Genomic DNA, 15,254 nt, shown 5'->3' with positions numbered 1-15,254 from the left:
GGCCCCAGCCTTACTGTCTGAGCGCTGTGGTTCTTAGGCACTCACTGTGTAGCCTAGGGCGGCCCCAGCCTTACTGTCTGAGCGCTGTGGTTCTTAGGCACTCACTGTGTAGCCTAGGGCGGCCCCAGCCTTGCTGTCTGAGCGCTGTGGTGCTAGGCCTGTGCCTCCACACCCCTCAGTGCAACGCTGTGTTCAATGACAGAGTCCTGACTGCAACAACCTTATTTCCTCCTAGGAACTCGTTGAGATGGTAAAAGCAAAGAAAGCTGCTCAGGAGCAAGTGCTGAATGCAAGCAGAGCCAAGAAATGACCCCGGCAATGTTGGTTATGTGTGCACTTTTCTAATAAAACTGAAAATACCGTACAAATGTTCACGTGGAATTAAGAGTCAGTTAAATGTGCTGCTCCCAACACCAAGTTCAACTGTTACACTAAACAATCATCAGGGCTGTAGTCTGAGCCTCTGAAAGTGTATACATAACAGACCAAAGCAAAAGTTCCAAATACATTTTTATTTTTTCATTTGAAGACTGGCAGCTCTATAAATCTCAAGATCTCTAGTTTTATAAATATATATGTGTGCAGAATATTTGATCACAAAAATTAATCACGAATCCAGCGCATGTTACTACAAATCTGCTTAAAATCTGGTAACCGCTCAATAGGACCTACGGATTCAAAAGAAGACAGTGAGAACAGAACCCAAGTCCTTAGCAACTGTGTACACAAAGGGAGAGCCAGACTTACCGAGTGCAGCAATGGCTGGACTTTTGTCATAAATGTACTTGGTACAGACTTCTCGAACCATCTCTGCATTCACAGCCTAAAACGGACAATATCATCAGGACTTTCTGTAGTGAAGATGGATTCTACATGCGTGACCTTTTTATTTATTATGTATATAGTGCTCTGGGCACCAGATCTCATTACAGATGGGTGTGAGCCATCATGTGGTTGTTGGGAATTGAACTCGGGACCTCCGGAGCAGTCAGTTCTCTTAACCTCTGAACCATCTCTCCAGCCCCATGCGTGACTTTTCTAAACTAAACCATGAGTTAGGGAACCTAAGAATTACTTACACCAATTCTTGCTTCAAGCTCGGGGATAGGAATTCTCCTGTTATAGCATAGCATCTGCCTGCCAATGTCTTCACAAATTGGAGTCGAGCCTGTTAGAGAAGGGAATCTAAGTATCCAGAGAGACGTGGGCCATGAGGACTGTCCACCAAGCACCTCCCACCCGCCCCCTAAAGGCTCACCGTCAAGCTGCAGCAGCATGTTTGTTTTCAGGAGGTTTTTTGCTCGGGCTACTTCACTCTCAGTCACACTGGTACAGAGTCGCATCCTAGAACACAGTTGAAATGCCCTTAAGTACCTGGGAAATGTTACTAAATATAACTATATTATAACACAACATACAAATGATTATATTTCAATTCAGTAAAAACCTGAAATTACTAATCCTAAAACTAAAGGTAAAGTACGAATTATTTTTATGGAGTCGCCATGTGAGCTCAGAGAGGGAGGATCAGTGGTCACCTCTTAGCTTCTCAAGACGGTCGGCTGAGTCTGATAGCCCAGCATTTAAATCAAGAAGCAAGAATATCCCAGTTAGCTAAATTTAGAGACTTAAGGCTCGTAATAATCAAAAAATTTCTAGGAAGCACTGGGTTTTTCTGCCTTGGCCTACTGACTAATCCTTTTGGTCAGTAGTGTTCAACCTATAGACTGTCTATCAGATATTTACATTACAGTTATGAAGTCATTTTATGGTTGGGGCCAGCAGACCACGAGGAACTGTCCTAAAGGGTCACACCATGAGGAAGTGTGAGAACCACTGCTTTCTTATGCTAAGGTCACATTTGCCTGTCTAACCCACCTTTCCTTTTTCCATTGGGAAATTCCAGGGGTTCAGACCAGGGTTCTGGTGTGCTAAGGAAGTCACGTGCTCTACCACTGCCCTATCTCTCTACTCCTCATGCTTTTAGAGGTATTTTAGAGTATAATTAGCTTCACGTGAGGTTTAAAAGAACTATCTGTCCTTAAAAACATCGCCACCACTCCTTTGAAGCTGGAGTCACCGCCGTTAGGACACAGCCTATGATAATAAACTCCAGGTAAAGGACTTACCATTCCTTCTGCACAGCGTTCAGCATGTCGGCCACCGTTGCTTGTTCACAGACCGTGTAGAGTCCCCACAGTCCGGTGTCTGTGTAGGACGTGTTGAAGGACTGGAAGCTGTGGCAGAGATTGCCGTGACAAGCCAGCTGGGCCAGCTTGCTGGATAAATTCTGGAAAAAAAAAATCCAGCTTGGTTTGTACACTGGATACATGGATCCAAGTCCACACACACAGTGAGCTCTGGCTGTCAGTGAGTGCCAACCCTACATGGTTAGCCATTGTGGACACGGTCATCACATAGCCCAGAACACACTATGTAGACCAGGTTAGAGACTGACCTGTGTTTTCCTCCTGAGTACTGGGATTAAAGATGTACCAAGTTCTGCTTAGGCTCCCAATTCTACCCAGCAACACCTCAACAGTAACTTTACAATCCAAGGAAGAATTACACTTACCTGCCTCAACAGAGAATATAAAAGCAATGAGTTTTTTGTTTTTTTTGTTTTTTTGAGGCAGGGTTTCTCTGTAGCTTTGGTGCCCGTCCCGGAACTAGCTCTTGTAGACCATGCTGGCCTCGAACTCCCAGAGATCCGCCTGCCTCTGCCTCCCAAGTGCTGGGATTAAAGGCGTGCGCCACCACTGCCCGGCAAAGCAATGAGTTCTTGCAACTGGTTTAGTAGGTGCACCCATTTATAGCCTATAGTGCTGTTCCCGGGACACGGAAGGCTCTGATTATGCACCCTGAGGTGATGCTGTACCGAAATCTAAGATAGTCACAGGAAATGTACTTTGGATCTTTCGGACAAATTTACTGGATTTTGAAATGTAAACATTTTAGAAAAGTTGTAAAAGCAGTACAAAGAGGTCCGTGCCCTCTGCCTGCTTTCTTCAGACATACTGCTCCTTACTTTGTCGGCGGATGAGCCGAGGGCTCGGGCGTGTGAGGGACGCACCACTGCACCACAGGCCAAGCCTTATACATTCCCGACAGTTCAGAGTTAGCTGTGGATTTCCTTGCCTCTGGGCTCTTCAGTGTGCACCAATGAAGACAGAGTGCCCAGAAGGTCAGAACATTAACACTGACCACAGTCCTACTGCTACTATTGGAACAGTAAAAACGGATTCTTCTGCCCTTATTTTGTCAACCGTCCCACCAACAAACAGTATGACAAGGAGTTTTTTTTCCTCGCTTAGGTACAAGCAAAGAGTCAAGAGTCATGGTAAAAGTAACCTATTTTTGCCATTTCAAAAATGGGAAGAGCCTTACAAGGAATTCATGTATTAAAAAAACATGACAGTCTTCCATTTATCATGAAGTTACTTCAAAAACCACTTACCATTCCTCCTCCAAAAGAGCGATCCCAGTTGCCAATCAGTGTGTTTGCAACCATGAGACAGATTGTGTCTGGATGTGCCCAGCCAACCGCTTCAACAGCTATTGCAAGGTGTGCCAAAGGCATCTTGTCGTCCCTCAGTCGGATCTGGGTTACAACAAACAAGGTAACTGCCGTGGACCGGTACTTTAACTACGTAAAGCTGTGTTACACTGACGTTACATTTCCCTAACGATGTAAAGATGTGTTGCTCTGCCTGCACGAGGCCTCTTTTTGGTCAGGCAGGGCTGGTGAGCAGCGAGAATACGCAGGAGGACTCTAGGCTCAAGAGGGGAGAGAAAAGGGGGAAAGAGGGAGGCGCCCAGGGCCGTCCAGCCAGGCACCCGCCAACCACAGAGAGGGAGCAGTGACAGCAGGACACAGAAGGAAAGGTGGAAAGCCCCAGGCAAATGGGGACGAAGAGAAACAGGTTAAGTTGTAAGACCTAGTGGAGCAAACATAAGGGTGAGCATTCATAACTAATAAGTCTCCATTTATTGGGTTCTACAGATAACTAGTTAAGTAACACTAGTCCTAGAGTTACAGAATAGTTTATTTCACCAGAGCACCACATTGGAAATACCACCTGGTCAACAGGAGTTGCCTTATTCCGCTAATATTTTATGTCTACTGTGATGTTTTTAACCCACATGTAAGCAGTAAAATGGTACAGCTCTGTGTAGCTGCCAGCATCACACTGCTGTGAACATCACAATGTGGCCAACTAGACCTGATGCCCAGCGCTACAGCTGATAAGCAGATCCTCCGCAATCCCAACCGTGCCTGTGGGGCAGAAATGAAACCAACAACACACCCCGTGCAAAGGTCAAAATTCAGTCTTTTTACTATAAGATTGTGTTTATACCCTAGCACATGTAAATATGCACTGTGCAAAAGAAAAACACACAATGAGCAACTGTGAACACTGCTCTCACACCCCGCTTCCTCGGAACAGGAAGAAATGTAAGCAAATGCGCCCATCCTTTTCCCTTCCTGTGTTTCAGTATACACATTTCCCTGCTAGAAATACACACACTGACAAAGTTTACATCTTGTTTGGGGGGTGTGTGTGTGTGTGTGTGTGTGTGTGTGTGTGTGTGTGTGTGAGCATGCGCAGGATGTTGAGCCCCAAGATGACCAGCTTGGCGACCAGCACCTGTATTTACCCTTGGCGCCAACTCTCCAGCCTGAAACACAGATTTTATACACTGCTCTCTACTTTAACATTTTTAATCCCCCATCCCGTGTGTGTGTGTGGGGGGGGGGGAGCCCAGAGAGGTCAAGAGGGTGTCAGCTTCCCGGGAACTGGAGTCGCAGGTGGCTGTGTCCTCTGCTAGTGCAGCAAGCACCGCAAACCACTGAGCCATGTCCTCAGGCTCTTTTTTTTAATATATAAATTATAAATACAATATTCTGCCTGTGTGTATGCCTGCAGGCCAGAAGAGGGCACCAGACCCCATTACAGATGGTTGTGAGCCACCATGTGGTTGCTGGGAATTGAACTCAGGACCCTTGGAAGAGCAGACAATACTCTTAACTTCTGAGCCATCTCTCCAGCCCCCTCAGGCTCATTTTTAAGTAGGAGACTTGCAGAGGCTGGACCTAAGGAAGAGCTTGCCTACCTCGCTTCCGGTGAACTCACAAGGAGGCAGAGCTGGCACTTCACCTCTGTGTGTGCACAAAGAGTTACCAAAGTGAACCTTGGCCAACTCAAGCAGCTCGTCGTGACAAACACCTAAATTGAAGGAAAATATATTCTTACATATCTAATAGCCACAAAATCAACTCAAGATAGCCACCTGCCAGCAGTATGCTTTACAGGAAGTATAGCGTGGATCATGTGATGTATCTTACACATGGAGGACTTGCATTCGCTGAGCCTTGGGCTCAAAGCTTTCCCTGAGCAGCTGGTGTTCACCAACAGACAAATGCATTCGACTTCCTTCGTTTTAATTCTACTAGACTTTTTGATGGGTCTCTAAAACTTTTCTGGGCATTATAACTTCATATGCTTCATATAACTTCTAGGAGTACAAATCTCTGCACAGTGAACACCAAGCCAGTTCAAGAGAGTGAGAAATTGTCATTCGTCACTTTAAAAAAAGAATATTTGACCCTCAAAAAACCCAGTTTCTATAGACAATCATGTTAAATTATAAAAGTCCAGTGTACACCCTAGTCAAAAGTCAATTTCATAAGTTACCTCTTAAGTAGGGAGGAAGAGAAACATGGTTGAGTCTTCAGAGTTGTACACACAGAAGTGCTTCGCTCTCGGCTCCGGAACCAAAATCAATTCTAACTTTCAAAAACATTCCTATTTTCCCATGTGCTCAGGACTTGACACCCAAACCTCAGAGGAATCACTTAGATCCTTACTATCCAGGCATGGGACCCACACAAGGTCAGGAAAGTCACAGAACACAGGCACCAGCTCAAAAGTCTAGACGTGTTTATGCATTTGAGACAGGCCTGGCCATGCAGTCCAGCCTGGCCTTGGTCTCTGAGTCCTCTTGCCTCAGTTCTCAGAATGCTTCAGTTCTAAGTACATGCTAGGCTTGTGCAAAGGCGGGCAGTGGTGGCGCAGGCCTTTAATCCCAGCACTTGAGAGGAAGAGGCAGGCGGATCTCTTTAAGTTTGAGGCCAACCTGGTCTACAGAGTGAGTTCCAAGACAGCTAGAGCTGTTTCATAGAGAAACCCTGTCTCAAACAAACAAAAAAGATTTATTTAAATGAGGGCTGGAGAGATGGTCACTGCTACTCTTACAGAGGACCCAGGTTTGGCTCTCAGTACCTACATGATGGCTTACCAAGCATCTGTATCTCCAGACCCAGGTGACCCTACACCTCCTCCTGACCTCTGCCATCACTAGGCACTACATCCGGTGGACATGCACACAGGCAAGCAACACACACACATGAAAACAAATTTTAAAAAAGGGTTTCTCTAAATGAAAACCAACTAAAAGCAGAGTTTAAAACCATAGTTCCCAAATAAATCTGTGATGTAACCAAGCAGTGGTGGCTCACGCCTTTTAATCCTAGCACTCTGGAGGCAGTGGCAGGTGGATCTCTGAGTTCGAGGTCAAGCTGGTCTACTGAGCAAGTTCCAAAACAACCAGGGCTACACAGAGAAACCCTGTCTCAAAAACAAAACCAAGCCAAACCAAAACAAAAAGCTGTGATGTAAAAACATGACAGTGAGACAGCACAGTTCTTGAATTGCCATGTCAGAGTCGCCTTGACCATCAGCCCAGAGGGCAAGACACAGAATCATGGCTGGACAAGGATGCCAGAGAGCAGAGAATCCATCACGCAGCCCTCGCCCCTGTCCGTCACTCTTTTGCCTTCAGAACCAGTAACTGTCGTGGTTAAATAAGCCAGACGCGCGCTCTCCTCTGACAGCCCAATCTAGAAGGATGTGGGGATGAAATTGTGTATTGGTACAATACAGCTATACTTCCTAATAACCAAGGACTACATGGGAGCTGAGGCATCTAAAACACCAACACTTATAAACTATGGCATTTATAAGTCGTCAGGAATTGTGGCTTCAGCTGTGACTGAGGCAGGAGGATGGCTTCAAGTGCAAGGCCAGCCTGGGCTATATATAGCAAGTCTGTTTCCAAACAACAAAACATGTGTAGCTCAGTAAGACAAAATGCTAACAATCTAGGCCATGCCATTAACTTTAACTGACTTCAGTACCTACACAGAACAACTCCGAAGTTCATTACATCAACTTGTTTTAGTTTGTAATAACTCCTAAAAAGAGAAAAGTTAAATTCACAAACACACAAAACTAATATACTCTAATATTGAAAGAGAAAATGGGCAAGTCAATTAAAATTCAGGCTGCCAAGAAATCTAGCAGAATCTCAAGTGAAATCTGCAGCACCTACATGTTCTGATTGACATTACACATTCCCACGGCTCCCAGTGTACTTCCCTTATAGGACCAGTTGCTTTACTGAGTAACTGAGCACATGAATAGCTATACCCATCCCAGGTTCAGCCAAGGAGAAAGCTATTTCTCAACTAAAATCTCAAGACTCTAATTACACAACACAGTCTCCCAAGTCACCTGTCTCCGCGCGTTCATTCATCTGCCTTTGTCTTCTAAGAAACTTACACTGTTATGCACGCTTATGTGCTGAATGGGTTGTTAAGGTTTCGGTAAATGAAACCTAAAAACACAACAGGGAGTCTGGTCCAGTGCTCACACTTAAACACTTTCAGGATGCGCCCCAAGAGGACCCAACAACCTTGTCTAGCACAGTCAGAGGAACAACCAACCTCCGGCAGCAGCGAGCACAATCCTTGGTCCTTTGTAGTGCGTGGTGATGTAATCCACTAAGTCCTTCCGGTTTATAGACCTGTAAATAGAGGAGTAAGATTACTTCATTTCATTTCATTTTATAGGCAGGCTCTCATTTCTTGGAAAATATTATTTTAAGGTGTGTTTACACTGTGTTTTTTTTTAACTCTGAAACTGTGATTCTCTGTCTTTAAAACACCTCTTGGTCTAATAAAGAGAACAGCCAACAGCGAAGCAGGAGCAAGGGTAGGCGGATTGTCAGGCAGAGAGGATAAACAGGAGGAGGAGTGAGGGAGAAGGCGCAGCAAGAGAACAAGGAGAGGAGGGCGCCAGGGGCAGCCACCCAGCCACCCAAATACACAGAGAGACAGAGAAAGATAAAAGCCCAGAGATAAAAGGTAGACGGGATGATTTAAGTGAAGAAAAGCTGGCTAGAAACAAGCCAAGCTAAGGCCGGGCATCCATGACTAAGGAGAAGCCTCCGTGTGTGGTTTATCTGGAGCTGGGTGGTGGGCCCCTCAAAAGCCAGAGTAAAGTGATCCATGACACTCATTCTGCAGCCAGGCTGACCCAGAACTCATAGGTCACCACACCTACAGGAAGTACAAAGCACAGCCCCTCACACAGTACACCTGAAATGAATAGAACTCGAAGGCTTTCTGAGTGCTGAAAGTAGCAAAACGTGCTGCCTTTTCTATCGAGACATAATCAGCATTTCTTGTTTAGCTCCCAATTTTCTACGAGTATCATTACAGCACAATCAGTCACAAGTTTAGATTATCCGAGTGAACATGACTTTCTGAAACACAGAAAGTTTGTATATGTCATAATTTTTGTGCAAAATTTTCAAGTGAGAAATACACGAACTTGATATTTTCAGTTGGTCCCAGGATGGTCCGCCCAAGCGCAGTGTTCTGATAAGCTGTGGCGTGAAGGTAATCAAACACAACTTCCTGCAAGTTGGTCTCAACTTCCTGCATCTCTCTGAGGATCACTCCACGTTCACGCTCAATCTCTGCTTCCCCCAGCGTGCTGTTCTGAATTATGTCAGCAAGAATTTCCACAGCTAAATGAAATTAAAGCACCAGAAACACAAACATTACAATCCCTTAAGCCAACATCAGAAACCTTGACACTAACCATCATTCGATATTATTAATTAGAATATTTAATCTAATTATCACATTAAAATGAATGCAAAATAGAAACTCTATGGTATAAAGACCTTGGGAAAATCCTAAATGTTACCACTTCTTATTAATTCTGGGTCAGACATCCTAAGAAATCTTGCTGTTAATACAGATGGTTCTAAATAAAAAGTATGAACTAGCCTGGCAGTAATGGTGCACACCTTTAATCCCAGCAATAAGGCAGGCAGAGGCGGGCAGATCTCCGTGAGTTGCAGGCCAGCCTGGTCTACAGAGTGAGTTCCAGGACAGCCAGGACTACACAGAGAAATCCTGATTAAAACACTCCCTCCCTCCCACACACACACAAAAGAGTATGAAACAGAAGAGAGAGAACAGGTACATGCGCAGATACATGGGTAGAAACACTGCTACCCATATTTGCATAGCAATGAGGCTGCAATGTAAAAAAGGAAAAAAAAAAAAACACTATAACCCAAAATATGCCCTCAGGAGCAGCTTACAGAACTGTGTCTGCTGAAGTCCTAGCTTGGTAGGAAGTCAGAAGTGGAACAAATTTTATGGAAAAAATTACATCCCCCAAAAAAGATACCCTCGTTGTTATAGCAATATAAATTTTATTAAGGGTAAAATAAACTTACAACCCTAAGTTTCACTGCTTTGTTCCAGTATAAATTTCTCTCTTGTTTCAGTTCATTTTATGGGGCCTTGTCTGAGCCAATTAACTTCAAATGTGAACAGGATAAAGCAGGTGGTTGGAGAAAGTTCATACTGAGATGGTCATGAAATAGTGGAAATTACCATGAAACTAGTTCATTTTTTATAATTATCACTAAAACCCAGATGAGTTGGGTGGTGATGCAGATGCTCACAGCGACCTGGCTGCCACCCAGGCATCTGGACCTGAGTTCCACCACCAGACGGGAGCGCCTCTCTTCCAGTGCAGAGACAGGACGAAGCATAACGCTTGCTCTCCAGCAGTCTAGACAAACCTGGGCCAGCCAGGCTCTAAGTAAGACCTGGCTCAAAAAATAGTGTGGAGAGCTTGATGTCAATCACAAACAACACACAGAGTACTGCAGAGAGTACCACTCAAGTGATACTGACGAAATCCTACCGTAACTAAAACTTTAGAGCAATAAAACTGATTACAAGTGTTTAATCACAAAAGTTAATAATTTCATTCATTAGCTTTGGTTTTAATTCTTCCCTAAGAGCATACACCCTCTGGGTCTGTTTTTTATTTATTTATTTTTTTTAAATAATAGACATACAAAAACCACAGTGTTAAATTATGTCTGAACCCTCATGGAAATTGCATTTTCCGCAGTATAGGTAACAATACCTCTTGGCAAATCTTTAGAGAAAGCTTTGGCATAGTACACGGTCTGTTCTCTGGAGGTGTAGGCGTTAAGGTGAGCACCCATATTTTCAATCTCAAGTTCAAGGTCTAACTGGGACCTCTTTTTAGTGCCCTTGAAATAAAGGAAAAAACACCATTATGACACTTCCCTTCCATCCTTCATCTGAACACTTTAGACAGTAAGTGTACAACAAAAGCCAACGCCAGTCAGGCAAGGTCAAGTTTGTAGAGTGTACTAGGTTTCAAAAAATACCCACTGAGGATGGCATTTGTGTATTCCTGTATCCCAAAAGAGCACCCTTCTTTCAAAGTCAGAAAGCAACTACCAGTAATTATTTCACAAATACTGGAAAAGTAGAAACATGGCATCCACTGAGATCGTCTCGTCCTTACGATACAGTATTTTTACACTATTTCAGCAAAGCCTCACAACTTGCCTTGAAGGCCATGTGCTCCAGGAAGTGAGCTGTTCCGTTATTCTTTTCGTTTTCATATCGGCTCCCAGCGTCAATCCACAGCCCAACCTGAATGGAACCACAGAAAGATTAGGCAAATCCCTGGCAGCTGGCGAGGCAGTGCAGCGGCTAGTAACACTCACAGCTCTGAGGACCCGACTGCGCTTCCCAGCACCAATTTAGGCAGTTCCTCTTCCGGCCTCCGTAGGCACCTGAACTCACATGTCCCCCACACAGACACGTTATTAAAAATCATACAATAAAATTCAGTTTGTGAAGACAGAAGGTAATTTCAGTCCTTTTTCTGGCAAGTGTTTTCCAACCTTAAGTTTCCACTTAAGTTCTCTTTGACCACACTGAACTGACAGTTCATTCATAGGACTTGGGACTTGAAATTTTCAGCACCAGGCTACTGATAGCTATTATAAATATGGGACTCAGCCACACAGTGGGGGAGCACGGCTTTAATCCCAGCACCCAGGAGGCAGAGACGGTGAATCACTGAGTTCAAGGCCAGCCTGGCCCTGGGATACACAAAGAAACCTGTCTGGAAAAACCAAACGAATATCAGACTCAAATTCTTAACATAGCTCATTAGTACATCCAATTAATAACTGTGGTATAAACACCATCAGAACTGTCAGAAAGTCAGGTTCAAATTCACATGTAAGTTTTATAACCTCAGACACAACCATTTAAGGTCTCTGAAATATCAGTAAAACAGATGAGAGGAGTTTTATACTGCGCTGTGGAATCTTATTTGAACTAGACAAAGAAGTACCACATCTGTTCATGCTGCAGACTTGTACTTTAACTGTGAAAAGGTGTGCTGCTTTTATCTATGCTGCACAGAGAAAAGTCTAATTTTTTGGTTAAACAAAAGATTGTTTAATTCTGTAAGGATGTATTGCATCTGTTTCCCTAAGGCACCTGACTGGTCTACCAGAAGCTCCATGGCCATTAGATAGTCGAGAAGTAGAGGAGGGGCAGGCAGAGGGAATAGAGAGGAGAAATCTGGGCTGAGGAAGAAGAACAACAGAATGAGAAGAGGGAAGAGGGGGACACGCCTGGGGCAAGAAGCCAGGCAGACACCAGAGGGACACAGAGAAGCAGTGAAGGTCGAGACACAGAAGAAAGGAAATAAGCCCCAAGGCAAAAGGTAGGTAAAGAGAAACAGGCTAAATTAGGAGCTGGCCAGAAATGAGCCTAAACGAGGCTGATCATTCCAAACTTTGTCTGTGTCATGATGTGGGAGCCGGCTGGGGCCCAGTGCTGTGTACGGGAGGGCGGGAGAGCCCCACAACCACGCTTCTGTCAACAAAGACAGATGGACAGCGAGAGAGGTTCACACGCCCAGAGAATCAAGGCCAATCAACTTCCGGGCAGCTACAGAGCCGCAAGTCTGCTCCCTCCCAAACGAGGCGCCCTTAGGTGAAAGGCTGTTGCAGTCGCTTACTGTGCACGTTGAGAGCCCGGAGTTTTCAGAGGCAACTCGAAGTCCATTTTCCAAACATGTAACACGTGTCTCGGGAACATTCAGGACAACCTGGGCAGCAGCCTGTGTGCTTCTTAGTCGGCTCCCTCCACAACACCACGGCTAACAGACACAGGAGGAAAAGAGAGCAAACACTACTTACTACTCTGGTATGCAATGTCAATCAGAAAGAAAGACCTCAGGCTCATTCCATAAAACACTTTCCTAGACTGGAAACAAAAATATAAAAATGACTTCACAAAAATGTAACAGGAAGCTAAGGTTGCAAAGGAAATGTGGGTAGAACCCTATCAGACTGTAGACTATCACCTATCACACCGTAGACTGTCACCCATCACACTGTAGACTGTCACCTATCACTGTAGACTCGTCACCTATCAGACTATAAATAGACTGTCACCCATCAGACTGTAGACTGTCACCCATCAGACCGTAGACTGTCACCTATCACACTGTAGACTGTCACCAATCACACCGTAGACTGTCACCCATCACACTGTAGACTGTCACCCATCACACCGTAGACTGTAACCTATCAGACTGTAGACTGTTACCTATCACACCGTAGACTGTCACCTATCACTGTAGACTCGTCACCTATCAGACTATAAATAGACTGTCACCCATCACACCATAGACTGTCACCCATCACACCGTAGACTGTCACCTATCACATCGTAGACTGTAACCTATCAGACTGTAGACTGTCACCTATCACACCACAGACTGTCACCTATCACACCATAGGCTGTCACCCATCACACTGTAGACTATCACCCATCACACTGTAGACTCATCACCTATCACTGTAGACTCATCACCTATCAGACTATAAATAGACTGTCACCTATCACACTGTAGACTGTCACCTATCACACCGTAGACTGTCACCCATCACACCGTAGACTGTCACCCATCACACCGTAGACTGTAACCTATCAGACTGTAGACTGTTACCTATCACACCGTAGACTGTCACCCATCAGACTGTAGACTGTCGCCCATCACACCGTAGACTGTCACCCATCACACTGTAGACTGTCACCCATCACACCGTAGACTGTCACCCATCACACCGTAGACTGTCACCCATCACACCGTAGACTGTCACCTATCACACCTATCACACCGTAGCTGTCACCCATCACACTGTAGACTCACCACCTAGCAGTTCTTTTTTTTTTCATAGTGAAATAAGAAAAACGTATTTGCTACATCCTGACCCAAAAACCTGAGGTCAGCTTAATTGGCAGGCATGCAGGGTACTGCAGTGGTTTGCAGAGGAATGGCCCCCAAAGACTCACAGATCTGAAAGTTTGGTCACCAGGGTGAGGAACTATTAGGAGGTGTGGTCTTGCAGAGGAAGTTTCCAATGCTCCAGGCAGGCTCGGAGTCTCTCTCTTCCTGCTCCCTGCCAATCCAGCTGTAGCTCCTCCTCCAGTACCACATCTGCCTGCACAGCCCCATACTTCCCTCGGTGACGATAATGGACCAAGTTTCTGAACTGTAAAGCAGCCCCTAATATGTTCTCCTTTACAAGAGTTGCTGTGGAGACCCCAGATAAGACAGGTACTTAAGGAATTTTTGTTAACCTGAATTACTCTGTTTCTGTAACCACGAGGCTTTCTGCTGCCAGATCAAACAGAAGTACCAGAGTCACTCGTGTGCCCTATTATTATTAAAAGTTCATGCCCTGAGCAGGGCGATGGTGGCGCACGCCTTTAATCTCAGCACTTGGGGGGCAGCAGCAAGCCGACTTCTGTGAGTTCAGCGCCAGCCTAGTCTACAGAGTGAGTTCCAGGTCAGCTAAGACTACGCAGAGAAAAATAAACAGAAAAAAGTTCATCTCCGGTCACACTTGCTAACAGACATCACGGCTGCCAACGAGATGTCCCAAACTTGTGTATTTTACCTGTATAAAACCCTTGCTCACCCTGCTCGGGCCACCTCTTTAGACTTGTAATAAAAAAAGAGTGCATGCCCCAGGCCTGGTCTGTGTGGCTCAAATAAAAACTTCAAATTCATAAAGGGCTCGCCCTGGTCTCCTTCTCTTGGGTGAGAACGGCTCGAATACAAAAGTGGTAATAACACACGCACGCACACACTCCCAGATCCCTTTGGAGCTAGGAAACTTTCAAATAAACTGAGGATTAACTTGTCTCAAGCAGAAAAAAAAAAAAGAGGCAGCATTCCTCACTGATCTCCCCCTGCAAACTGTCAGCAAACACTAACATTTTAGTGGTCAGCGCCTGCTCCTTCCTAGACCCGGGCAGCTGGCCCCGCTCCCACCCGCGGCCCCGCCCCGTGGCCCCGCCCCCTCTTGCACCCCCGACCCCGCCTGCGGTCCGGGGTTGGGGTGGTGGGACCGGAGGCCCCGGAGGCTCCGGAGGCCCCGGAGCGCAGCAGCTTTGTCCCCGGCGCGGAGGAGCGAGGCTCACCTGAGCAGCGGCGCCGCCATGTGGGAGCCTTCGGCTGAACCCCCACAGCCGCCGTCGGGCGGCGGAGAGCAGCGTCCGGGAGACCGCGGAGGCCGCCATTATCAGCTGCGGGGGGAGCTGGAGAAGTACTTCCGGGTCGTGACTCCAGCCCCAGAGCAGGAGGCTGACTGGCTGGCGCCCCTGTGTGGCGGCCGTGGAAACTACAGCCTCCCGTTCCGGTTCTCACCGACTGGGGTCAGCAGTTGTGCAAGGCACACGCGTGACAACATGAATGTAACCTGTGTCCCCGAGGCGGGTGGAAGTCATCGGAAAGAAGCACACGGGAGGGAAGGGTGCGATCATGTTGGTCCTCCTGACTGTTCTATTGTTTACAGCCTTGCTTATTCCGTTCCGCAAAAATAATACCTCTGCCGAAGTCGCTACTGAAAGCGGACACTTGCAAAACCTACTCTTCCATTCTGTTAGCGAGACGTAGTGTTGTTTGCCTCCAAGGGCCTTAGTGTGTCTTAGCACTCTACCTAGACAATCTGGGCTTTCTCACATTCCC

General features: G+C 45.9%; 2 protein-coding genes across 4 annotated transcripts in view; one reads left to right on the top strand and one right to left on the bottom strand.

The window, feature by feature from the left end:
• Dnajc2 (DnaJ heat shock protein family (Hsp40) member C2) overlaps positions 1 to 359 on the top strand; it is a 19,552-nt gene extending 19,193 nt beyond the window's left edge. For all 3 annotated transcript variants that reach the window (XM_005358359.2, XM_026784666.1, XM_026784665.1), the window contains one exon: positions 236 to 359. In XM_005358359.2, the coding sequence (XP_005358416.2) occupies positions 236 to 310 (75 nt within the window). In that variant the 3' untranslated portion in view covers positions 311 to 359. The remainder of the gene's footprint in view (positions 1 to 235) is intronic.
• A 134-nt stretch (positions 360 to 493) lies between these two features.
• On the bottom strand, positions 494 to 14,813 carry Pmpcb (peptidase, mitochondrial processing beta subunit). The gene is made up of 13 exons (XM_005358358.2): positions 14,708 to 14,813; positions 12,231 to 12,371; positions 10,757 to 10,843; positions 10,302 to 10,431; positions 8,676 to 8,874; positions 7,787 to 7,866; positions 5,116 to 5,228; positions 3,458 to 3,601; positions 2,130 to 2,290; positions 1,259 to 1,344; positions 1,080 to 1,168; positions 748 to 823; positions 494 to 668 (listed from the first exon to the last, which is right to left on the bottom strand). The coding sequence occupies exons 1-13, from the start codon at positions 14,804 to 14,806 to the stop codon at positions 604 to 606; spliced, it is 1,470 nt and encodes a 489-aa protein (XP_005358415.1). The 5' UTR covers positions 14,807 to 14,813; the 3' UTR covers positions 494 to 603.
• Between the last annotated feature and the right edge of the window lie 441 nt (positions 14,814 to 15,254).

Source organism: Microtus ochrogaster, chromosome 26 (assembly GCF_000317375.1).
Source record: "Microtus ochrogaster isolate Prairie Vole_2 chromosome 26, MicOch1.0, whole genome shotgun sequence".
In the NCBI taxonomy this organism is placed as follows: Eukaryota; Metazoa; Chordata; class Mammalia; order Rodentia; family Cricetidae; genus Microtus; species Microtus ochrogaster.
This window is presented reverse-complemented; position numbering and strand designations above follow the sequence as displayed.

Coding starts and splice junctions, on each gene's coding strand:
- Pmpcb (XM_005358358.2), bottom strand. CDS start 14,806: ATGGCGGCCTCCGCGGTCTCCCGGACGCTGCTCTCCGCCGCCCGACGG. Junction 1,345..2,129: donor AACGCTGTGCAGAAGGAATG/GTAAGTCCTTTA, acceptor ACTGTGTTCTAG/GATGCGACTCTGTACCAGTG. Junction 669..747: donor TCCAGCCATTGCTGCACTCG/GTAAGTCTGGCT, acceptor TTGAATCCGTAG/GTCCTATTGAGCGGTTACCA.